Source organism: Typopeltis vanoorti, chromosome 5 (genome assembly GCF_054136105.1).
Source record: "Typopeltis vanoorti isolate ZY-2024b chromosome 5, IOZ_Tvanoo_1.0, whole genome shotgun sequence".
Taxonomy (NCBI): domain Eukaryota; kingdom Metazoa; phylum Arthropoda; class Arachnida; order Uropygi; family Thelyphonidae; genus Typopeltis; species Typopeltis vanoorti.
The window spans coordinates 131,200,312-131,226,905 of NC_143553.1; the positions used below are offsets into that span (position 1 = coordinate 131,200,312).

The 26,594-nt window shown below is 35.7% G+C and overlaps 1 protein-coding gene across 1 annotated transcript in view; it reads left to right on the forward strand.

Moving 5' to 3' along the window:
* The window catches only part of BNIP3 (BCL2 interacting protein 3), a 147,484-nt gene that overhangs the window by 87,617 nt on the left and 33,273 nt on the right, over positions 1-26,594 (forward strand). Inside the window, exons 3-4 of the mRNA XM_090393334.1 lie at positions 1,087-1,150; positions 11,311-11,390. Of these exons, the coding sequence (XP_090249460.1) occupies positions 1,087-1,150; positions 11,311-11,390 (144 nt within the window). The remainder of the gene's footprint in view (positions 1-1,086; positions 1,151-11,310; positions 11,391-26,594) is intronic.

The window sequence follows — 26,594 nt, forward strand, 5'->3', positions numbered from 1 at the left end:
ACCTCTCCCTCCTCTCTCTCCTACTCTTTCCATTCCTTTCTCTCCTCTTCTATCATTCCCAAAATGCTCTCCTATCTATACTGTATCATTGTCAGATACACTTAGGTTTGCCACAGCTCAGTACAACAGATGTTTCTCTCATTTGGAAAAACTTGAATTCATATCCCATAAGGAGAAATTTCTACATTTTAAAGAAAGGTCAAGTTAGTGGACTGGCAGTCACAAATTTTCTGTCCTTGTAAAAATTTAAATTGTTTGTTTTACATATTTTAAAACATGCACACATACACCAGTTTAACTTGCTACTCTGTGCAAACAGTGGAAAATTATCCTTGAGAGAAGTTATCTAATTAAAAAAAAATCTTAAAATACTGTACATATTCATTTGCATCATGGAAATGTTAGGGGAAAACCTGGGAAGAAAAAAAAAAAATTGGAATAGTCTTTATGCCAATAATAATATAGGTTAGTCATAAGCTGATATTAATAGTAGGTTGTATATTATAAAACTAAAGCAATGATGATCACAGTTTATTTTGTTTCACTGAATGACTGAACCTGGGAAGAAAAAAAAAAACTGGAATAGTCTTTATGCCAATAATAATAATATAGGTTAGTTATAAGCTGATATTAATAGTAGGTTGTATATTATAAAACTAAAGCAATGATAATCACAGTTTATTTTGTTTCACTGTAACTTCAGTCACAGTTGATTTTTGTGTGTGTGTGTGTGTGTGTGTGTGTGTGTGTGAATAACTTCAAATTAACTGAGTTATTCACATCTTAATGAATACTCTTTGAGATAAGCATTCGAAGAGCTGGCTTGTGTTCTTCTCAATAGTAAATGTGTTCTATAGTAGATAATTGTTTTTGCAGCATGTTGTGAAGGTAGTGATAAGAGGACCATAATGCTTTTGGATAAAGAAAATGTAATTTTCTTTTTTGTTCTAAATAGAAATTAGAGTTTATAAGAAATTATGAATCTCTCAAAAATTTTCATGATGATTCTAACTTAAATATTTTATAAATCGTCTTTTTGGAAATGTGATGTTTATTTCTTAATTTTAATTATTTATTTTTCTCAAGTCCCAAGTGTCCGCAAAGTCCTCCAGGTGAATTGTTTTATCCTTCTGGCATCATATGTATGAAGGTAGGCAACTTCATCATTGTTCTGTTAAAATACCCTTTCTTTAAAAAAAAAAATTAAAAAATAAAGTGTAATGTAACCTTGCTCTTCAGTTATGATGTAACATATAAGTTGATTAATATAATAATAACATAAGACTAATATGAGCAATGTTTTATTTTATAGCATTTTCATCCAAGTATCAAAGACATCATCATTATAAAATTTAAATTAAACTAGCATAAGTATCAAGAAGATCCAGTAAGGTCACATGTCTTCTAGGAAGTTATCAGCCATCTTATATCAAGGGTATTTTTGCATAGATTGCCAGACTACTTAAATCTGTTGGACTCAATATGATTTTTCATCTGGTTGATAAACTTTTGCATCAAGGTTACTGCCCAGTGTTTATCAGGTAGTATCCTTCACCTGTCAGCTGGAAGACTCATAGCTGTTCATGTGATGAAAATATTTTGAATACATTAGATTCCATGAGTTAGATCAATCTGGATTTGCTGAACAAGCTATCTCCACCAAACATTAGACCCCTTTGGATGAAGAAGGTCCTACACAAGAAACATTTTATTTTATTTATACAAATAATACTATAATGCCTAACTTGATCACCCTATATGATAAACTTAGTTTATCATTTGTTTAAAAAAACTATCATTCAAACCAAAAAGTACTTGAAGCTGTGCCTCTCTGTCATTTATTTGTGGCTCATGTTCTCATTGTTGGACCTTTGTTTTGTTACTTATGCTGGTTTAACTTTATACAGATATGTGGATAAATTCTGTAAAATAAAACATCTCTCACATAAGTCTTCCATTGTTATTATATTAATTATGTTAATTTATATTCTTATTCTTTGCAGTATTATTATTAACACGAGACCTCCATAGAGTCAAAATGCTTGCCGTGGAAGTACATACAGTCGTGCTTTATACTCATTCATAGCATGTCTGCATTTGCCATTCCTTCAGGCAATGAATTCCACCCTCCATGTAAAAAACATGCTCCTTATGCTCTTCCTTGCATCCTCTTTGTACAGTTCAAGGGATAGCCCCCTTGTTCAAACCCCCCCCCCCAATCAATTCTTTTAAAATTTCTTCTACATTGTGACCTGGTAGCAATCCCTTACTAACTTTAACATTTCAATCATATCATCTCTCCTCCTCCTTTTCATAAGCATTTGCAAATCATATTCCCTCAATCAGTCTTCATATCTCACATCCCAAACAACTGCTTACCACCTTAGTTAGTCTTCTCTAGACCATTTCTAATACATCCTCATCACCATGAAAACCAGACCAGGTAACGAAATCTGTGCCCAATAATACATATGAGACCTGATCAAGGAATTATACAACTGAACCATAATGTTTTTTATTTCTGCATGGTTAATGTTCTCCACATCATTGCCATAATCTGATGACTTGACAAGTTGTGCAATGTGACCCCTGAAATTCAAGTTCTGGTTCACTGCCACTCCCAGATTGCTGTCTCCTCTACTTCCTTCAAAATTTCCTTACCAGTACTTTGCATCTCACATTGTTGCCTACCAACAGTACTTAAACTGTACAACATTGACAAAACTGTACAAAATTTTGTTTTATAGTCATAAAATCTGTTCAAGATATGTAAGGCCACATCTGCTTCATTCACCAGCATTTTTTCTAGTTTTGCATCAGTTCTGCAAACACTTGCATATCTACAATTAAACACATCCCAATATCATTAATATACAAGTTAAATTGTAGTGATCCCAAAACAGACCCTGGTAACACACAGTAATGACTTTCTTCTTTCAGGATACTGCATACCCATATTGCAATTTGCTGATACCTGACATTGTCATCTATTATAAAATCTAAGTATGCCACTGTATATGCATTTCCCTTTGCCAATGTATTCATTACCTTATTATAGTACATAAGTAAGTTGGTAATACATGACTTACCTTTAACAAAGCCATGCTCACAATCAGAGAGAATAGTATAAATTAAAGATGCCAAGAAATTATATTCTTGGTTTCATCCTTTATCTAAGAGTAAGCAAAGTTTGCATGTGAAGTCGCTTCATGACTGGGCTTCTTGTATTATAAAGGCTAATGACTTCACATCGATTGGCTTAGTATCCCATAATGCAATGTACATATCATTACAGACAAGTATAATGCTATACATTATGGGAAGGGCCACTACCCAGACTGGTTTCAACCTTTATTGAGGTCTCATCAGTGGGAGCCAGACCCAGAAGTGATACCAAGATTGAAGTAATGCAGAAGTCATATTTCCATATACAAGTAGTCAAAACATGTCACACCTTATTACTAAAATACTCTGGATTAGAAATAGATGTTGAAAGTTTTTTCACTTGGTTATACCATAAATTAAAGATGCCAAGAAATTGAGATCTATCGTCTATTCGAGATCATTCTTGCATAGCTTCTCATATCTCTTGCTCGCCAGTACGTCCTCTCCCATTTCCTCCACACTTGAGCTTCTCATGATTTCACACTGATGAATTGCTCATTGAATATCTTGCCTACATTCACTGCAGTAGTTACCATCTACTATTTTCATCCATTAACATACTTGCCATAATCATTCTTCTTTCTACTTGTAACATATCAAAAAACTAGGATTTTCTTGGCTTGATTGGCTAATTTCCACTCATGCTGCACTTTTGCTGTCATTCTGAGTCACCTTCCTGGCTTGCCCTTTTTCCCCTTTGTGTAACTGATTATGACCATTATTCATCTTGTTTGGCTTCCACAGTGCTTTCTTCCAGATATGCTTAATCCCTTCATGCATCCATTTGACATCTACTTTATTCTGCCTTTTGACATTGGGAATACATTCACACATTGATGCAGTTAAATATCTCTTTGTCAATGCCTGAAAAAGCATTTACCTCCTTCCTGCCTAATTTCTCATTCCATGCTATGGTTCCAAGCTGCCTCCTAAACTTTTTAGTCATTGGCCTGTTCCATACATGTTCTTTTCTCCCAGAAGTCTTCATGTGACTAGCCACCACCCAGGTGATCACTTCATTATCTGTCTCCAGCTGGAGGGAAATCTGTTATCCCATTCACAATCCCATCCTCTGATGAAATGATCACATCTAATACTTTTGATTCTCTCATGCCCTCCTTTACATATTGCCTAAGATGGTTGTTTCTCAAGAACTCAGGTAGTTCATTTTCCTTATTCCCAAATGCTATCTCTTCCTTCCAGTCTATATTACCATAATTACCCATAACATTCATCCTTCCCTTGTTCATTAACTCAAGTTGCTCATGCATTTCTTAATGACCATCTTCTGTGTTCTCTGTTATAGCCACTTCCAACTAAATATCTTTTTTGTCAAATTTGTTCCATGATTCTCTGTCTTTTTCTGACTTCCCTTTTAGCTATAGCTCTTATTCTTTTATATTTTATTTCGTCTTCTAATCTTTTACTGCTTAACCATTTATGATAGGCTTCTTTTTTCATTTTGATTATTTCTTTGATTGTATCATCCCATATTTTCAGTTTTTTTTTTTTCTTTTATTGAATTTTTAGTGTTTCCTAAGCTTTCATTTGCTGCTGTATTTAGCATCGTTTTTATATTAAGCCATTCTATTTCTATTTCTTCATTTTGTTTTGTTTTATTTTATCTAAATATTTGTTAATTCTTTGTTCATATAGCCATTGTACTTGTGTCATTTAATAATCTAGTTTTATAAACAAATGTTTTAAATTTTCTTTTTGTTCTCGTTATTTGTAACCGTTTTACTGAGGAAGTGGTCACTACTTATTTTATATTCTCTGTGAACTCTAACATCTAAAGAGAACCTTGATGGCTTTTCATTTAAGATAAAATAATCTAATATTGATTTCCATCCTCTTTGCTTCCGAAGTATATTTATGTATGGCTTTGTTAATAGAAAGAATTCGTTATTTTAAAATTATAAACTACAAAGTCTATCAATTTTTTACCATTCTCCTGTTTGGAGTATGTTCTCCATATATTCCTATATTATTATTAATTTTCTTGTTTCCAATTCTTGCATTTAAGTCTCCTGCTAATATTACATAATCATTTTTATTTATTTTATTATATATATTTTGTAACTGATTTAAAATTCAATATCATCTTGTTCTCTTCATTCTTCTGAGGAATGTAAACCAATTATTGTTAAATAACCTCTATATATTTTTATTCTAGCTTCTATTATTCTTTCATTCTATAATTTATAATGTTTTAACTGTTTTGAAAGCGAATTATGAATCCAGATCATAACATCTGCTTGTGCTCTTCGATCTCTGTCAGTTCCACTATATATTACATTAAAATTTCCATTTCTCATAGTTCCTTTTAAATCCTTTTTTGTCTTGGTGATTACTGCTATTTGAAAATTTCTCTCATTTAATATTTGGTCTAATTCTGTTTCTTTATATGCTATTCCTCTTGTGTTCCAGTTTGCTATATGTATTATATTTTGTTGTTTCCATTTTCGTTTTACCTTTTCCATTCCAGGGTTATTTTCCATAGATTCATTCTGATTACTTTTCTCTGTTGGCTTAAAAGTAGAATAATGTTCTCCATGTCAGGAGACTAGCCTGGTGATGGATAGTCTAGTGGTAGGGCTGCTGCCTTAAGGCTTCTAGACTAGCCTTCTTCCAAATTTAAACCCACAGGAGGAATAGGGTATATTGAAGTGTATTTATTTGATGATCTCATCACTAAAATTTTGGCTGTAAAGCTATAGCATTTAGTACTTTAGGTGGGAAGATAATTTGAGAATCCTGCTGTACAGACTGAATTGGCACATTTCATCAATTCTACTAACCACAGTGATGATTTTTCACTGGGAAGTGAAAATTCTCTACCATAGCGTTGAAACATTTTCTTTTTGGTAGTGGAATCTTAAAAATGAGCCAATCGGAAGTGATAGTTTCTGTATTTTATTAGTTTGATTATTATGACTGTGCATTTTTCAGGGTTTACGAACCTGTGAATAGGTTGTAGAGCTAATATCATTTACTTTATACTTTTGTATTTAAAGTATTAGATGCACGTCCCCTTAGAAGATTTAAATGAAATATTATTATTACACCCTCAATGAAGTCAAAAGACTCATCGTGGGAGGTTCATTTGACTGACAACCTATTTATCATATAGAATCTTAAAGTCCTTAACACTCCTTGCATTAACAACACATTCTGGTAATGCATTCCATTTACTGACAGTTCTCCATGTAAAAAAAAATTACTTTTTTTTTACATGGAGAACTTTTACTTCTCGCACCCTTCTTCACCACACTTTTACATAACTTCCAGGAATGACCTCTGGTGTTCTTCCCCTCTCACCTTCTACTCTTTTTATAATCCCCCTCTGGATTAATCTTATAAAATCCTCTCACTAACTTAAAAGTCTTTATCATATCACCTCTATTCCTCCTACCCACCAATCTCTGCAATCCACATCTCTTTAACCTCTCTCCATAGCCAGCTTTCCAAACTCCTGATATTGTCTTAGTCTCTGGACCCTCTCCGATGTGTCCACATCACTTTGAAATCAGGTGACCAGATTTGAGCACAATAGTCCAAGTGTGGTCTGACCAGTGCCTTATACAGTGGCACAACCACTTCCTTATCCTTTCATGTTAGAGTAGCAGCACTTGATGTGCAGCCTTTGCAACACTAGCAATATGCCCTCTAAACTTCAGTCTACTGTCAACCATCACTTCCAAATCTCTAATCTCATCCACTTCCTGCAGTATGGCACCATTGATATAGTACACAGCCTTATATTTCTGCACTCCAAAATGCAACACCTTGCACATATTGATATTAAAACTACAATCCCACTCTTTTGTCCAAGTAAAAAGTCTATTCAAATCTTCCTGAAGGGATTTAGCATCAGCACTACTACTTATAATTCTTCCCAACTTTGCATCATCAGCAAATAACTGAAGATCCCCAGTCAGTCCACATGATATATCATTTACAAACAAGTTAAACAGCAAGGGCCCAAGAACAGAGCCCTGGGTCACACCACTGGTTACCCTTCTTTTTTGAGATGCTGCTCCATCATACACAACCTGCTGGTATCATTTTCAATGCTTTTTTGCAATTTGACAGAGTCAATCTCTGATCCATCTACCCAATATACTGTCTATTCCCATCATCTGCAGCTTGTACACCAACTTATCATGTAATAACCTATCAAACGCTTTTACAAAGTCTAAGAATATCACTGTATATGATTCTCCCTTATCTAACACACTCTTCACTTATCATAAAATGCAAGTAAATTACTGAAATAGGACCCACCCTTTACAAATCCATGCTGACCATCATAAAGAATGCTATGTTCATCAACCCAATTCTGTATTTATCCCTTACCAATCTCTCCAACACTTTGACCACAACTGCAGTTATACAGACTTGCCTATAGTTGGAGAATTCTGTCTTAGAACCATGCTTGTGGAGTGGTACTATTTTGCCTTCTTTCCACTCCTTAGGAACCCTACCCACTGCAAGACTTTCATTAAATAATCAGTCAAGGGCATAACCAACTGTGGTGCACATTTCTTAAGCATGCATGGTGATATATCATCCATTCCCACAGCCTTATTCACATCTAACCCAACCAACATCTGATACACCTCTGTTTCTTTCACTTTGAATTCTCCTAATACTTGCCTCTCTTCTATATATTGTACCGGATAATTTATACCAGTATGATATACACTGATAAAGTGCTCGCTCAATAATTCCACTATGTCCTTAGCTGCTGTTAGTCTGCTGCCATGACTATCCACCAATGTTAGTCTAATATAATTATTCTTCCTCTTGCTTGCCATGTAGTGGAAAAATTCCCTTGGGTTAACCTTGGCCTGACCAGCCAACTCCTCTCATACTGTAGCTTTACTTTCTTTACCATTCTCATCACCTTTCTAGCCTGCACCTTATACTCTTCATGGATCTAATCACCACCAACTGTCTTGTAACCGCCTCCATAACATTTTCTTTTCCAACAGAGCCTTCTTGATTTTGCTGTTCATCCATTTCACTCCCATTCTATTTACCCACTTAACCCTTGGTATGCAGTCATACATTGCCTTTGTCAGATACTGCCTTATGTGTTTCCATGCATTGCCAACATCTTTTCCACTCAGCTCATCTACCCAATGTACTGATACTGACTGACTACAGAGCTTCCTATAATCACCTGCTTTATACTTTCACATGTATCCATTTTTGGCAGTGACCTTTTCTTGTTTCATCACTTCCCAGACAAGTACCTCATGATCACTCTCACCAACTGGCAGCAGTGTCAACACCTCATTAACAACTACATCTTCTGAAGTTACTACCAAATCCAAAACATTAAAGCCACTAGTTGCTTCAATCATGTGCTGCTTAAGATGCTTATCACTCTCTCTCTCTCTCAGAAATTCCACAAACTCTCTCTCCTTGTTCCCGTACACTATCTCCTCCTAGTCTATATTCCTGTAATTAAAGTCTCCCATCAGGATCACTTTCCTTTTACATGCTCAACTAATTTGCTGAAACATTTCACAATCGGTATTCTCTGCATTCCCTGGCCTATCTTATCAGATATACTCACCTGTTTATTTCAACTTTGCTCTACATTCCATCACGACACAGATTCAAAATCTGTGCATGCACCATCAACTTCTACACTTTGCAGACACAATTTCTCTGCAATCGTTAACAGCATTCCTCCTCTTTTCATATCTCTATCCTTCCAGAAAATTATATATCCTTCTAATTCTATTCCTGACATCACATTATCCTCAGACAACCAAGTTTCACTTATTCCAATTACTTTTGGGCATATCATCTCAATCAATGCCACAAACTCGGCTCTCTTGATTCGAACTCCTTTGTGTATGAACATAACAATCGATGTGTGTTTGAGGCTATCTTGCCAGCACCAACATGCTCTATTCTAGCTGCTATACTACATCTCTCTCTCTTTGGTTTGACCACTCTCATTTCCTTGATCCTGACTGTGATTTCCATTCTTACCTATCTCTTCCTCACCTTATGCATTCCATCACCTTGTGCTGCTGCAACCACATCTTCAACCTCATATCCATCTTCCTCCTGCTGTACAATCTGTTGATTTATGCTATCCTGTTTCACAGATATACTCTGATCATTTGCTACATTAACTTCTTGACTCTGTGCCTTCTCAGAAAACAACAGCCTTTCTAAATGCCCAACACCAAACTCATTCAAATGTAATCCATCAGCTTTATACCATTTGAACTTACTATTCATTATCTCTGCTCTCCTTCTTAATTCACTGTTATTGTATCTGGGCAACACGTCTACGACTTTTCCAACGACACTATTCTTCTTTACTTGCTGCAACATATACAAAATATATTAATAAATGAATTAGTAATTAATAAATTATATAAAACAAACTCAGCAGACACAGTTGACCCCTGAACACAGGTTTGAACCATGGGTCCAATTATACACTTTTTTTTTTTTTTTTTAATAAATAGATTGGAAAATTTTTTGAAGATCTGTGACAATTTGAGAAAACTCAAACTGTGTAGCATAGAAATATTAAACATTAGGAAAAGTTCGGCAGGTCATGAATGCATAAAATATATGTAGATACTAGTCTGTTTTATAATAAATTTAGTTTAATCCTTTATCCAAGTGTAAGCAAACAAAGTTTGCACCTGAAGTATCTTCAGGACTGAGGCAACTTGTGGTAAAGGTGAACTAAGCTCATCACTTGTCTTAGTATCTCCCATAATGCAAAGCGCATCTCCTTGCGGACATGTATAATGCTATGCATTAAGGGAAAGGCCACTACCCAGAATGGTTTCAACCTTTATTGAGGTCTCATCAGTGGGAGCCAGACCTAGAGGTGGTAATACTAAGGTGGGAGTAATGGAGAAGTCATATTTACCTATACGAGTTGCCAAAAGGTGTCTCACCTTCTTATTATTAAATTAGTCTGGATAAGAGAAAGATGTTGGAAGTTTTTTCCACTTGGTTAGACTATAATAAATTTAGTTTAATCTTTTATCCAAGTGTAAATAAAGTTTGTGCTTGAAGTATCTTTAGAACTGAGGCAACTAATGTACTCTGCATTATAGGAGATACTAAGACAAGTGATAAGAGCTTAGTCCACTTTTACCACGAGTTGCCTCAGTCCTGAAGATACTTTAGGTACAAATTTTGTTTGCTTACACTTGGATAAAAGATTAAACTAAATTTATTATAATCTAACCAAGTGGGTAAAAACATCCAATTGTCTATTTTTTCATTCACTACCATAAAATATACACAAATCTATTATCAAAAGTTATAATTTCAAAATTTGCATATACAAATGCTTACAGATCATAAGCATGGTGCCATTTGCAGTCAAGAAATTGTAAACAAACATAAAGATGTAGTATTAAATCATAACTGCATAAAATTAACTTATTAATTAGCTAATTAAATTAATTAGCATAAAATAAAAATTTTATAACAATTCATTCATTAAAGCAATCATATTGATTTCACTAAGCTACCATAAAGCAATCATATTGCTGCTGCTTCGTTATCAACGCATAAACTTAGGATATCGATAAATGAAGTACTGTTAATGTATTTTCACTTCTTTAGAATTTCCTTAATAACATTTTTTTTTCTGTTCCTTACTTTATTATAAGAATATAGCATATAATACATACATACCATACAAAATATGTGTTAATCAACTGTTTATGTTATTGGTAAGGTTTCTGGTCAACAGTAGGCTATTAGTAGTTAAGGTTTTTGGAAGTCAAAAGTTATATGCGAACAACATCGGGGGGGGGGGGGGATATGTGTTGACCACTGCATTGTTCAAGGATCAACTGTAGTCAAATTGATGTAATCCAGTATAAGTGTTTTGTTTATTCCATAAACCTTTAATCCTTCAACCATATCTTTAGTGTAAAAGACTAGGAAGGTCATTTTGCATTAAGGCGTTTGCATTTTTGCAAAATAATAAAACAAACTTAGTTTATTATCATGCATGATTTTACTTGAGTTATTTAAGGACTCCTTTATCTTTAATGCTGAAGTATAAAATAATATAGCATATAGAATTAGCTTCTTGCTACATTACAAAACTAATCTATATCCAATTAAATTTATTTAAAGGATGAACTACAAGATAAAAAACAGGTAACTACAGATTGGATATGGGACTGGAGTAGCAGACCTGATCAGCAACCTCCCATGTAAGTGTTTAATTGTTATATATATTTCCTGATATTGTAATACTGATCAAATGTCACAGTAAAACACTTTGCACTTATTACTGAATAGCATTAAGGAAGAAATAATGCATGTACTGAGTTTTTTTTGCAGTCTTATTATCCAAACTTCATGATTGAAACTCAGATTCATTTCTCTTAAAAGAAAAACTTCTCTCTTAAACTCACTGAAAAAGTGGAAGGAGATACCAAAATACTAATGTTCGAGGTTTAGAGCTACAGGAGGAGAGTGTGTGTGTTTCAAATACTGAGTACTCTGGATGTCAGTAAAGCTTTGGGACTGGATGGTATTTCATCACGAGTTTTAAGAGAATGTGCTAGGGAACTGACAGTGCCTTTGACTTGGCTTTTCAATGAAAGTCTGGCTGCAGGAAAGGTGCCCATGGAATGGAAGGAAGTTAAGATAGTGCCATTGCATAAGGGCGGTAGACAGACTGGAAATATCTAATTATAGGCCAGTTTGTGTGTCATCAGTAGTTAGTAAGATCTTGGAGAAAGTAGTGAGGGACCGTATACAACATTGGGCGGATGAGGGTAATATTATATGTGAGAGTCAACATGGATTTGTGAAGGGGGTGCTCTTGTTTTAGCAATATGCCAGCCTTTTATAATAAAGTTACAAGAGCATTAGATGAGGGAAAGGCATATACTGAAATTTTCTTAGACTTAGCGAAGTCATTTGACAGGGTGCCACATGATAAGCTGATATTTAAGTTGCAGCACATGGGTCTGAATGTCAGATTGGCCAACTGGATTCAGGATTGGCTGTCCGACAGGTGTCAGAGTTGTGTATGGTGGGGCAGTTTCAAGGAAGCGGAGGGTTACAGGTGGGATCTCACAGGGCTCAGTATTGGGACCTATATTGTTTAACCTTTATATCAGTGACATTGTCAGTGGATTGCAAGGGAATATTCAGTTGTTTGCAGATGATTCGAAGCTGGGAAGGATTTTTAGTAATAGTGCAGATGTGGTAGTCCCGCAAGAGGACTTGAATAAGCTAGATAGATGGGCAAATGACTGGGGGTATCAGTTTAATGCAGCAAAATGTAAGGTCTTGAGGTTTGGGACACATCGATGAGACGCTGCATACTCTATGGGAGGAGTTATACTGGAGGAAGTAGGGGAGACAAGATCTTGGGTTGATGATTGATAGAAACCTGAAATTTATAGGCTATATTGCAAAGGTGGTGAAGGATTGCTGCAATAATGAACTCTGACCTGCAGAGATAAAAGGGTTATCATTCCGTTGTATAAGACTCTGTTCAGACCACACTTAGACTATTGTTCTCAGATTTGGTCCCCAGAATTTGAAGGGGATAAGTTAACTGTGGAAAGGGTACAAAGGTGGATAACAAAGATTGTTTCAGGACTGTACAATGATAGTTAGGAGGATTGGTCAAGGAATGTGGAACTGCAGAGTTTGGTGGATAGAAGGAGGAAAGGTGATATGATTGAGACTTTTAAACTGTTGAAAGGTGGTTACATAGTTGACACTGGAGCATTCTTGCACTTGGTTGAACAGCGGGAAGGAGTGATGACAAAAGGCCATCCCTGGAAGTTATGAAAGGAAACCGTGAGCAAGAGGGTGAGGAGTGGTGTTTCAACCACCCTCCATGTTTCAACCACATGGAGGGTGGTTGAAACATGGAATGCATTGCCTGATGGAGTGGTGAGAGCAAGAACGGTCAATGAGTTTAAGGAGTGGTATGATAGACTTTGTGTTTCTTAGGGAGGGACCTACCCTCGATGAGTCTTTTGACTCCATGGAGGCCTGGATAATAACATTCTCCTAATATCCTACACCTTTTTGCTTAATCAACTCCTCCAAATAGACTGTGGATATCACCTATTCTCCTGATAAATTAGACCAGTGCTTCCCAAACTTCTGGATGTCAGGGCCCTTTGCAGAAATTAAAATATTTCACAGCCCCCCTCAGAAAAAAATTGTAATAGAGAGATATATTATAATATTTATTGTATTTATATTCAATACAAAACATACACAGCGAATATTGCAAAAATCAAATGCATATATTACATTTTTTGCCTCTTACCGTTTGGTTCTGAAAACGATGCGAGCTGTTCTGGAAAATATGAAATACTGTCCTTTTTTTTTTTAATCTGTTTCTGCTTCTTTGCGGGATTTTTTTTTATTTTTTATCAGCCACTTATCAATCTCAGGGTTAAACTTTTTAACGTAGAATAGATCAAATAATATCACCACTTACCGATACTGGCACACCACAGACTGATAATATGAAATTAGTGAATATTACCTGAATAAGGGAATCCCCGGACCAGGAACATTTTTCTGTTTTGTGACTTTTCTCCCTTTATGGTAATTAAGCCTAACGCGAAACAGACAGCAAAGGCAGGTTATTAAAACGTGCATATGATTGGTGCAGTATTAACAAAAGATGGTGCAACTGAAAGATAAAAGCATAGCTGACAATTGAGTTGAAATGCTAACTCTCTTCAACCGAATTCCATATGTGAAACTGCCATAACATTCATTATATATATATATATATATTACTTAGTTTTAACACTTTAACAAATTTTAACACGTTCGGTTGAATTTTATTGCTGCTTTTGGGAAATCGAACTCACACACATCTAATTAATAACAATAGTGTTTAGTTAGATATTGTGTTTGCCCATGCAACATATGGTTTTGTTTCAGTCTATCCAGCATAGTTTCTGTATGAGGGGGACATGTGATTCATTAATTAGTGTGTTTTTATCACAGTTGTCTCTAATTGCACTATTTGTTGAAAAATATATTACACAGACTCCTCATACCTTATTCACTGGCATAATAAAAGTACTTGTTTTTATTGCCTCTGCAGTATAGTGGCTATTAGGGAGGGGTGTTGTTTACCAATGCAAGCGAGTTACTATCTTTCCACATGAACTTGTTTAAGCTTTTTTTCATGTGTGAAGTATATGCGAAACTTTTATTGGTAACAGAAAACTAGCTCGGATGACAGTGATAATATAAAACGAGTTTTGATATGTATATAAAGTCAATATCAACAGTCCCTGATTACGAACGCGTGATGAAAGGGACAGGAAGATTTGGAGCTTCCCTGGAGAGCATTCGAAGTAAATACAATTAACCACTGCTTTGAAATGAAACATATCAATAATCAATATTTACTAATATTCATTAAGCGCCGAAATACGCAGGAAGCAAAGTTTGTGAACCAACACCAATGCGTGAATTTTTCCATTAAAATATAAAAAATAACAAAAATAAATAATAAAAGTTAAATACGTTTCTTTTAAAATAAAAAAAAATCTACTTAATCTTTAAACATTTTAAATTTGTTTTTCATTATATCACGGCCCCCCCCCCCCTCAACAAAACCTGTGGCCCCCAAGGGGGCCGCGGCCCACAGTTTGTGTTCCCTGGAGCAACCATTGTCCACAAAGTCTAATTTTTTGTCCTTTTGACCCAGTAGAATGACCTTTATGATTTGTATTTCCTCATTTCTGTGGTCATTACTACTTCACTCTCTTGATACAAAAAAAAAAAAAAAAGAAATAATTCTTGCTGGAATGAGCAACTTTCAACTGCAAGTCACTCTAAACCCCAAACCACTATCTAAACCTTAATCTGCCACAAATGTTTGACAGTCCATGATAAATAATTTAGTATATAAAGTGACTCATGCCAAAAATCCTATCTTTGTAGTCACCCAATAGTAACCATTATAAACGGATACATGAATGCAACTCAAACTTTGAAAATCCTTATGCCTAACTTTGCATTCTGCTCATTCACTAAGGCTATTATTGGTTGGCACATTTGTCCTTCTGCACTATTATCTAACTCATTTTGGATGGGCACATTATAACATCACCTAACTCTTGTATAGATGGCCAATGCAAATCGCCTCACGTTAATCATCCTAATTACATCAATTTTCTGACTTCATTAGTTGCTTCTCTGTTAAGTACTTGTTTCTTAGGAGTTTCCTTGTCTATATTTCCTTGGAGAACCATAATCTTCGTCTTGCTAGGGTTGAGTTTAAGTCTTTTATATCATTAACTCTGTCAAGGATTTGTCCTAGTTCTTCCTTGTCATTATAAACATTATAAAAGTGCACTGTATCATCAGCATACCTAAGATTACTGATCCATCTGCTACCTATTCTTATTCCTGTCTTAAGCTCATTCATTGCTACACTTACAAAGGGGGGAGGGGGGCATGTAGCAAGTTCTGATATCAGTGGCGTCTCGTGATCATTTTAGTTGATGTGCTGTCATGTTTTCCAGGAGGGGGGAGCTTGGAGACAAATAATTACACCAATAAATTTTTATAATTATTGATTTAATTAAATAATTACATCAATAAATGTCTTTTAGGTTTTTTTATGTAATTATTTGTCGATGTAAACTATAAATACATTATTTTCATTTTGCATAGATTTTAATGATCTTTAATTCTTGGGGAGAAAAAAGGTATTCAGAATGAATAGTTTTTAGCACAATTTCATATATTAAAAATCAACTAATTAATTAATCCTAAATTAAATTATTTCTTTTTGTATTTTTTTTTTTTTTTATTTAAATTTGTTTCACTATAAATTTACAATTCACACTTCACTCTGTAACTTGTTAGACAGAGGGCAAACTAACTGGTCACTGTTCACAAATGAAAAAGATGAACCAAAAACAGGAACATGTGTTTTATTACTGCAATAAAACACGTGTTCTATAGCTACCCTGTTCTATAGTTACATATCTCAATCAATTTTACGATTATAATTTGTGGAATTTTTTAATCGATCCCACGGGATGTACCCCGTCCCCCCTGCAGATGCCCATGACAGTGGGATTGCATTTTATCGATGTATGAAAGTTTTGAGAGGGCATAGTGCATCAGCACTCATCTTAATAGGTCCAATGCAATTGATTGCAGAATAACTTTGAATATTTTTGCGTAGAGTAGGGGAACAATCTGTTTTATTATTGATTAGAAAACAGCAATGCAGGAGAATGCTATATTTGGTTGGTATATTTGAAATATGCAAAGATGAAAATATGTGAACCATCATTTATAAGACGTGAGAATAGGAAGGAATAAGTGTGAGTAGAAGCACTTTCATTAATGGTAAAAAAAAAACAATCAGCTAACGCCTTTTTATTCCCGTATACGGGAGTAGGCGAGGCCATTTAGCCCTATCTAACTTTTGGAGACTAAGTGGGCAGTTCAATCTCTACTGGTACCCAATCAGAGACAGATGGCCCAAAGCTATCACTAATTAAGCGGTACGCAGTGAAGAGAGACGGCTCAAATGTGCCGCCATCTCGTGGTCCCTAACCCTAACACAATATATTTAATGTCTGAAATAATGTGGGTTCTGCGGTCGATTTTCTTGAGTTTACAGGACGAAAAACCCGAGTTTCCGGGAGGAAAAACCTGCTTGCCCGTGCCAGAGATCGACTAATTCGGGAACCGGTCGAAAAAAGACTTAGAAAAATTTCCTCTAGTCGCCGACTAGACTCGAAACCAAGACTTCCTTCGTGCGGCCAAGCGCGGTGGTGTGCAAACGCCACATCCACTGAGCTACACAGGCTACTTCATTAATGGTAGAGAATGATTATCATTTGTGATATGTTTGTCCTATAAGTTGCTGGGTAGAGCGAATAGCATGATCCTATAAATTCTAAACATGAATAAGTGAATTTATGATGGCGTGATTTAAAAAAAAAAAAAACATTTGAGAGAGTATTGCAGGAATAAATATGGTTTGATGGAGCAGCAAATCATCTCGTAAAATTTGTTGCACGTATGTTATGTGTATTTGTCTCATTTGTGTATATTTCGCTCCATTTTCCAAGAATTTTATTTTGTTTACTGAGACTCAGTATACATAACATCTGATCATTATCGGAATTATCCACACTTTCGGGAATCCTAAATTCATTAGTTTTTTTTAGTATCAGCGGTTCTTCTGTCTTATCAATCTCACATATGCTGGTATTTTGTTGTAGATCAACCACGTCTTATAATAAACAGAATATTCATTTTTATTCAGGAATAGATATTTTTTACTGTCTGTTGTTTCTGAAGACTAGAATAAAAATGTCTCTATATTGTTAAAAAAAAACTTTACAACCTCAACAGATGCTATACTGCATAAGCAAAACAAAAAACAATTAGCATTTTTCTCCTAACATCCCCTTTCAGATTTTCAGTTCCAGAAAACTTGTGTAACAGCTGTTTGTAATAAACCGTTGGATATAGTAATCTCTCAACTCATGACAGTGACAACATTCAATTGGATTGGTCGACACAATTATTTCTTTTTCCAGGCACTCAGGGCATAAGGCTGACCACCTTATCCTGTAAAACGGAGTGAGGTCCAATGATCAATGGACCCTCGACACCGCAAGGTAAAAGAGGGTATAAGGAAGATGAGATGAGGCACGCCTTCTCAGGCGTGAATTCTTTATTCTAGTCATGCCTTCTCAGCGGTTTAAAAATAATACAACGCTAAGAATTTGACATGCTGCACCCTCTTTACATCTTTTCAAATGGCTCAAAGGTGTATGCATTTTGAAAGCACACCTGGGCTATTAATGTGAATGTGATGCAATGTTTACGCAGCAAAAAGCGCCTTCTTCATGAAGCCCCTAATGCTTTATTACCCTCATGAAGAGGACAATGAAGCATTAGTACAGTATATTGTGTTCAATTTTAGGAATAGCGTGAAGGCTGCAAACGATTGGATGAGTCTTTAACGGGAATAAATGCAAAAATATAGATACTGATATTTCATGGATGAGCACTGCACACCCGGAATATTCACCCCTGATATATATATATATATATATATATATATATATATTAGGATAACCAAGCAATTTTATATGCTTGGTTATTTTAGCACCTAATCCCAAGTATGCAAACAATTAAGTTTGCGCCTGAAACAAAGTTCAAGTCTAAAGATGGTACAACACCAGGGCAACTCATTGTAAAGGTGGGTAAAGCTTTGATCACTATTCTTAGTATTTTTCCCATAATGTAAAGCACATCTCACTAGAAGATGTATACTGCAATGCATTATGGGTGGGGTCACTACCCAGACCGGTTTCAACCTTTTTTGAGGTCTCCTCAAAAAAGGTTGAAATAGTGATCACAAGGATGTGGGAGAAATAGTGATCAAAGCTTTACCCACCTTTACAATGAGTTGCCCTGGTGTTTGTACCATCTTTAGACTTGAACTTTGTTTCAGGCGCAAACTTAATTGTTTGCATACTTGGGATTAGGTGCTAAAATAACCAAGCATATAAAATTGCTTGGTTATCCTAATATACAATATACCCAAGTTAAAAATTTATTCCCATATATATATATATATATATATATTATAATTTGATGAAACATAAGAGTTTAAGCATTTTAACATATGTTCTTTCTTGTGTTAATTTTAAGTTGCTTTAATATCATTTTTGTTCCAAGTGTTTATCAGAACTTTCCAGCCCCCCCCCCCCCCTTCGTATGATGTCCTCAGCATAAATACTAAACAGGTGAGGAGAAAGTAGTTATCCTTGGCTAACTCCCTTTCCAACCTGAAACAATCAGTTAATCTAACACCTGTTCCTACCATGGCTTCTTGCTCCCTGTACAAGTTAGCTATCAACCTGATAGTGTGTTGAGGAAAACCCATTCTTTTCGTTACTTTTCACATGCTGAACATGGTCGAAAGCTTTAGAGTAGTCTAAGAAACATAGGAAGTCTAAATTCTTTATAGTTTTCTATGATATGTCTAAGGCAAAGGATCTGATATCTAGTATCCTTACCTTTCTTAAAACTTGCTTGTTGTTCAGGCATCTCTGCCTCAACTTTGGCCTTAATCCTATTTAATCTCTCATGCAATAAAATTTGCAGGAGAGATTAAAGTAATAGATCTATAGTTCTTACAATCCTTCATATTTTCCTTCTTGAGCAGTGGTGTGAAAACTGACTTTTTCCAGTCTCTAGGCCATGATCCTGTCTCCCACATCCTTGTGATCAATCTATGAAACACTTCCACCTTCCATCCCCCCCTGTGATCTGAATTAACTCTGCTAGGATTCTTTCTGCATTTGGCCTTATTGTTGTCAAGCTGCTTAACTGCTCTGTCAACTGCATGCCTAAGTGGTGTAGGTTTCAAATCGGAATTTTCCTTATCCTCTCTACTGTACCATTCCTCACAGTATTCTTTCCATCTCTTTTCAATTTCCAATTCTTCTGTTAGTGCTGCTCCATTCCTATCTTTTATGACATTCAATTTGGGGCTTAAATTTTTGCTTTGGTCACAAACTAAAAGAAAGATTCTTTTATAATTGTGCCTCATCTGGAACTCTATCTCTTCACATTTGTTAGCATGATTACTTTTCTGATTTCTCTATGTAATCTCTTATATTTTTCAGTCTCTGTTTCTCAGTCCTCCACCTTTCGATCAGATCCCATGTTGAATCTGATATCCATGGGACTCTTGATCTTCTAGCTGGACCTAGATACTTCTTGGCTGCATCCTGTATTATGACTCCCTCCCAGAGCATTCTAGACTTGTTCTCCTTGCTAGTCTCCAAAAGAGCATCCAATCATGTTGATGTTTCTTCTGTGAACCCACTTCCCAAGTGGGTGGATGGGCCTGACTTTGGAAGATTTTGGAGTCTGTCTTTGACTCTTACTAAATAATGATCTATACCACAGTCTGTTTTAGGAAAAATATGCACATCAAAGAAGCTAATTTTCAACCGCTTGAGTCCCAGGATGTAATCAATCTCGTGCCTTAACTTATCAGTGTTTAGATATCCAAGCGTAGGTGCATCGTGGGTACTTCTTGAAGCAGGGATTGGTAATGACCAATCTGTTAGCATGAGCAAATTTCAGTAGTCTTTCACCACAGGTGTTGTTTGGTCCCTTCCAGATGAAATCTGCCACATTGGGACCCTAACTGTCCCCTAAGAAAATGTACTTTAGTCCCATAAATACATCTCTCTTCTATACCTCTCCATATCTTAATTGGAGAGGTATAGAAGACAATGTTAAGGGTATCCATTTGAAGCATCCATATGTTCTATTTGCTTATGTAAAATTTACCTCTAGGGTTCATGGTATGTCTCCTGTATTTCTTATTCACAGCAACATTGACTTGTGTTGGAAACTGTAATATACTTCTTTAACAGCACCTTCTGCTTAAACCCTTAACACTATGATTATTCTGCATGACAGACAATGTATCATGAGATTAATTATAAGGCACAACCATCTTAGGAATTTGAAGTCATTGCAAGAAAAAAGTGTTGGGTTGCAGAGATCTTTTCCACAAATCTTGGAGGTTTTGGTCCAAATTCATCCCACCTGACCAGGCAGGATGGGACTACTAAGTGAGGCAAATACCCGGGAGAGAAGACTCCCACTGCATGAGATGAAAAGATAATAAAATGGGAAAGAGTTGCTCTTAGTCCTCAAATACTCTAATAGTATTTTGGAAAGTATATTAATAAACTAATAGTATATTACAATGTTACAGTGGAAATGAATAAATTCATCTTAACAAGAATGTAAAGTCACTGAAGATAGTTGTTAGGAAAATTGAAATCTGACATGCTAAAAGAATGAGAGATTTTCAGATATCATTTAAGATAATTCTTGGTTTCTGTAAAGAGACATGAATATGAATGACTCATAAATCATTCCCATATTGTGGTATTCATAACAGGGCTTCACAGTATAAACAGCACTAAGAGAAAAATAATTAATTTATTGAACTTAATAAGCACCTCTGTAGTACAATTGGAAGAACAACAGTACATTGTGCCCTTCGATTGAAAAATTTAAGTTTGATTCTTGTCATGATGAGAGGAATCTTTAAATGGGTTTTTTTTCAATTGCAGGTCAGTTAGCTGGTCTCATACAGAGATAGCAGGGTTTTTTTCCTTCCAGAAACTCTGGTTTTTCATCCTGCATACAGACAAATTGGGAAGGAGCAATTTCAGAAAACACACAATTTACAGACAAAAAATATTAGTGGTGGTGGTGGGCTGTAGATGGCATTGGTGTAGATGATTACGTTAGTTGTAGTTGGCAGATTAAGTGGTGGAGATGGAGAGCTATAGAGTACATGCCCTCCCTCAATGAGTCTTTGGACTACTTGGAGGTGTCACATAATAATATTTTTCTGGTTTATTAGTTAGCATCTTCAGAGATTACAACTGGGACAAGTACTGCACTCCACTAGATTGTAGTTAAAATTTAAATTGTTTCTACAATTTAACACGTTAGCTGCCAACTACGAGTATACTCGTAGTTCGTAAACCAGCCCCACAAGCCAGCTACGAGTATACTCATATGACGCTTACCGCCAGTAACGAGATTACTGTACTGACCTTGAAGAAGTGAAATTGCTTGGCTTGTGGAGCTAGCATCAAAACTGTGTATTCTCATAGAAGGTATATGCTCTGCACAAGCCAACTACAAGTATACTCGTAGGACGCTTACCGCCGGCAACGAGATTACCGTACTGACCTTGAAGAAGTGAAATTGCTCGGCGTACGGGAACAGACTATGCCGAAGTAGCGTGGCAGCGAACGTGTTAAATTGTAACTGTAAAAGAATGTGCGACTAGGGATGGGATAACTGTGAAGTTAATTTGGAGAAGCCAGGCTATATTTAATCTCAGAATGAATGTCTCCTAGATCTTTTGGCAAATTAATGCAGCCATACATGAAGGTGGAGAGAGCTCTTCATAGTTAGTACTGATTTTTTAAATAGTTTTGGCCCATGGCAACTCCTATGTAGCAAAGAATGTTTTCTTGCATTTAATCCTGTGTGATAGAATCCAGAGTGTGGTCTGTCAGTCCTAATTTGCCATATAGATGATCATGGGTGTAACTTTTATGTTCTTCAAGGTTAATAGGATCAGAAATTCCAATAGGTTGGTCAGGGCTTGAAAAATTCATTCATCCATGACAAGCAAGAATTTTTACTTGAGTAAAAAAATCAGATGAGTTTCAGTTTAATTATCAGTTTTTATTTAATTAATGCTGATTCTGTTTTATGTTGGAAATAGTTTTCAAGTGTGCCTTATCACATCTGTTGGGGAATGCCGGTCATTCCAAATGCTTGTTTTGTTTATTATTGCTGATTTTGAAGTAATGGAATACAACTAAAGAGAGAATAGATGTGCGCCCATAATTTTTTCTTTAGAGAGCATTCACTCACACCACGCGGTAACCAATTCATTCCAAAATGGCAACTAAAATAGATACACAGCAGACAGTGGTAATTAGCTTATTTTTTACTCAATAAGCAATACTTAGCCTTTATTTGAGTTGTAAGTCAGCAGTTAGAATTGATGGAAGTACAGGAAGATGGTTTTAATGTTAAATCTGGTGTCAGACAAGGATGTACATTATCCCCTCTGTTATTCATTCACTTAAGAAATCTGGAAAATTTTTTGAGCTACTTAGAGGAGCAGAAAAAGTCAACATAGACATTATATGTATACAAGAACATAGATGGAGAACTAACAATCATGAAGTGAATGAAACATCATCAGCTGACAAAAAATGGAGATTTATTTATAACTCAGCAAATAATGATGGTACTGGAAGGGTTGGAATAATGCTCAAGAAGAAACTAGCAGAAAAAGTAACATCAATTGAAAAAGTGTCTGAAAGAATTCTCCTCATAACCATAAGTACTAACCCAAAACTAACAATAATATTCACATATGCTCTTACAGAATGTGTTCCACTAGAAGATAAATACACCTATTATAAAGATCTTTCTGAAACTGTCATGAACATTCCAATTCACAATGTCACACTCATTGGTGAGGATTTTAATGCCCAAATTGGTAAAGACATTGCCAATACACTCATCCTTTCTTTTAGTGTTGCACAGTGATCAGCATTCATTTTAGAAATTATGGACTTTACAACCATTTTATTTTTTTACCACTAGAGGTCATGCCAGTAGAATAACCAGTGACCAAATCATTGTTTCTTTAGCTTACTATGTGTGTGATGTAACTCAGCTTGTCCTGTATATTTGTATATGCTCCAGATGATGATCTTAATATGAAGATCGAAACGTCGGGAAATTAAAAGTTATTTAAAACATGGTTGTAAAGTCCATAACTTCTAAAATAAATGCACTTATCATGAAACCACAAATAACAATGGACATTTTCTTTTGAACTTCTGCAATAGCCATAACATGGTAATCACCTAAACCAAATTTCACCATCCAAAAGGAAGATTATGGACCTGGGAACATCCAAATGGTTCTTATTCCCAAATAGACCACATATTAATCAATGGAAAGTGGATCAGATCAATCAAGAACTATCGAGCATATAACATGGTTGAACTAAACTCTGACCACAGAATAATCAGTACCCACATTAAACTTTCACTAAAAGCCTCTAAAAATAACAAGCCTAAAAAGAAACAATACAACTGGGACAAACTAAATAACCTGCAAATTGCAGCATCTTTCCACAGCACATTAGAAGACAATATGGAAAACATTCTTAAAGATCCAGTTGATGAAAAGTATAAGGGTATCATTGAAGCAATAAACGTAACATCCAACAAAATTCTTGGAAACAGCAACAAAAAAAAAAAAAAAAGATTCGACAAAATGGATTATCCCTGAAACTGAAAAATATATAGATGAAAGAAATAAAGCAAGGAAACTCTACCGCTTAAACAGGAATGAAATACAGAAAAACTAGACATTTTAAATAACAAGGTCCATGAACTAATGACCAGAGACAAAGAAAATCAAATAAATGAATACTGGCAGGAACTTGAAATTTATAATAAAACTGGGGATACTAGAAACACTTTTCAAATGATAAATTATATCCGTCACCATAAAACAAAATGAAGTGGAAATATTGTCACACCTGACAAAAACAATAGACAGCTGTCAGTAAATTCGAACTTGATGAAAGAATGGAGAAACTACTTTCAAGAATTACTGAATGTTGATAATCCCCAACATTCAAGTCGACTAGCGGACCTGCATCTAACCACTACTCTACCAATAAATTGTGAAGACTTCGCTGAAAAAAACCAAAGCAAGAAAGCTTTGGATACACCTGGATGGACCTCATCACTAACCCTGCTGTGCTAAATATGGTTAAGCAAGAACCGCTTGTCAGTATAGTAAAAAAAAAACTACAACTTAGATGGCTTGGGCATCAACTCAGAATCCTGAAGTCTTGCCCTTTTTTTAGAATCCCTCATCCTGTACAAATGCAGTAGAGGAAGACCATGCAAATAATTTTGGCAATACATATGTGAAACCATCAGTAGGCTGAACTGCAAAACTCCATCTGACATCCATCAGTTAGCTCAAGATAGAGAGACTTGGAAGACCATAATTTGCAATATTTAATTTTAAATATAAATCTCTTTTCCCTTTTCACATTGCATCATATTGTGAATAAACTATGTATGTTATTCATTATCTATATGGATCACATTATGAAGGAAAGTGGTATTAAATTAATGTTTCTTTTAATTAATATTCCAGTATACATTGTAAATTCCTTAAATAATTTAATAGTCGTGTTACCAATGTATAAGCCTATCTACAAGAATTATGATCATCCACGGAGATTCTATTGTACGCAAGGCCTGCCAATACAGCAAACTAAAGCTGAAGATATCGAGACAACTAAATCGTTTGACCTTCTTAAAACACTCCCAGGATAATGAGGTAATCCGAAATTGTGTAAAATAAAGCACCATTTCTCTTCACAGAAGGCTCTTTGCATTATTTAATAACCGCGCTAGCTTCGCCCTTTTATGAGAACAAATTACTGCTACTTGCATTCTCCTAGCCGACGTAAACAAAGATATTCGGGCGCTAGGCGAGGAGCTTTCCGACATGCTGAACCACGACCTTTCGACAATTCTACGACATCTCGTGCACTTTGGCAGGAAAAGAATTCGAAAAGATACAAAGTCGGCATATCAAAAAATTTGAAAACTTGAAAAAGGACTCTACCTCTGAACCTCAACAACCACTCAACACTGTAATCAACCTTTCTTCTGTTACTTTGAAGCCTGAGGCACTCAGTGCACTGGCACATGGCCACAATTTCGCCAAAATATCTCTTAAGAAAATACCTCCCGAAGAAATAATAATTTGGATATACCAGGATATCTGTAACCTTCAAAACCATATCGCTAACAATATCAGACTGGATGTAGCCGGTGTTCTCACCAAAGCAAGACCACCAAAAACAAACCTATCCAAAGGAGAATATAAAGCTCTACAAGAAATGAAGAAAAACAAAGAAATAGTAATCACCAAAGCAGATAAGGGAAATGCCAATTTGATTCTCAACCAAACCGACTACAAAGATCAGTCTACCTACCTCCCCATTGAGTATAATCCCACCAGCTCCCAAATTAGAACACTCCAAAGGCTCCTTAAGAAGGTCACTTCTTGGCCTGTGGAAGTTACCAACAAACTAAAACCTTTTAACTCTAACCCCCCTCCCCCCAGAATATATGGACTTCCAAAAATAGATAAACAAAATGTGCCATTACATCCCATAGTGGATGGCATTGATTTCCCCCACATACAAATTAGCAAAACATTTAGCCAAACTGCTCACACACTATACTGGCAATACACCATCACACATAAAAAAAAAAAAAAAACTCAGCCCACTTCAAAGCCAGTATAGAAAACCTCTCACTCCAACATACTGACATAATGGTCAGTTTTGACGTCTCCTCCCTATTCACAAATGTCCCACTCAAGGAAACCTTAGAGCTCATCCAAGCCAAATTTCCTCCTGATATCTCAGGCCTATTTCAGTTCACAATAAACTCGGGCTATTTCGTTTAGCAAGGAAAATTCTACAGACAGATAGAGGGGACAGCCATAGTTTCACCACTCTCCCACCCCTAGCCAACTTCTTTATGGAGACTTGAAGAGAAAGCCTTAAACTCAGCCCCACAAAAACCCACTGTTTGTCTTCGCTATTTGGCCACCTTTCCTAGACACTAATCACTTGCCAGCCTGATGGATCCTTGGTTTTCTCTGTTTACAGAAAACCCACCCATACAGGCAGATACATTCACCAGCAATTCTCCCCCCCCCCTCCCTCTCACAACAATATGGGGTTATAAAAA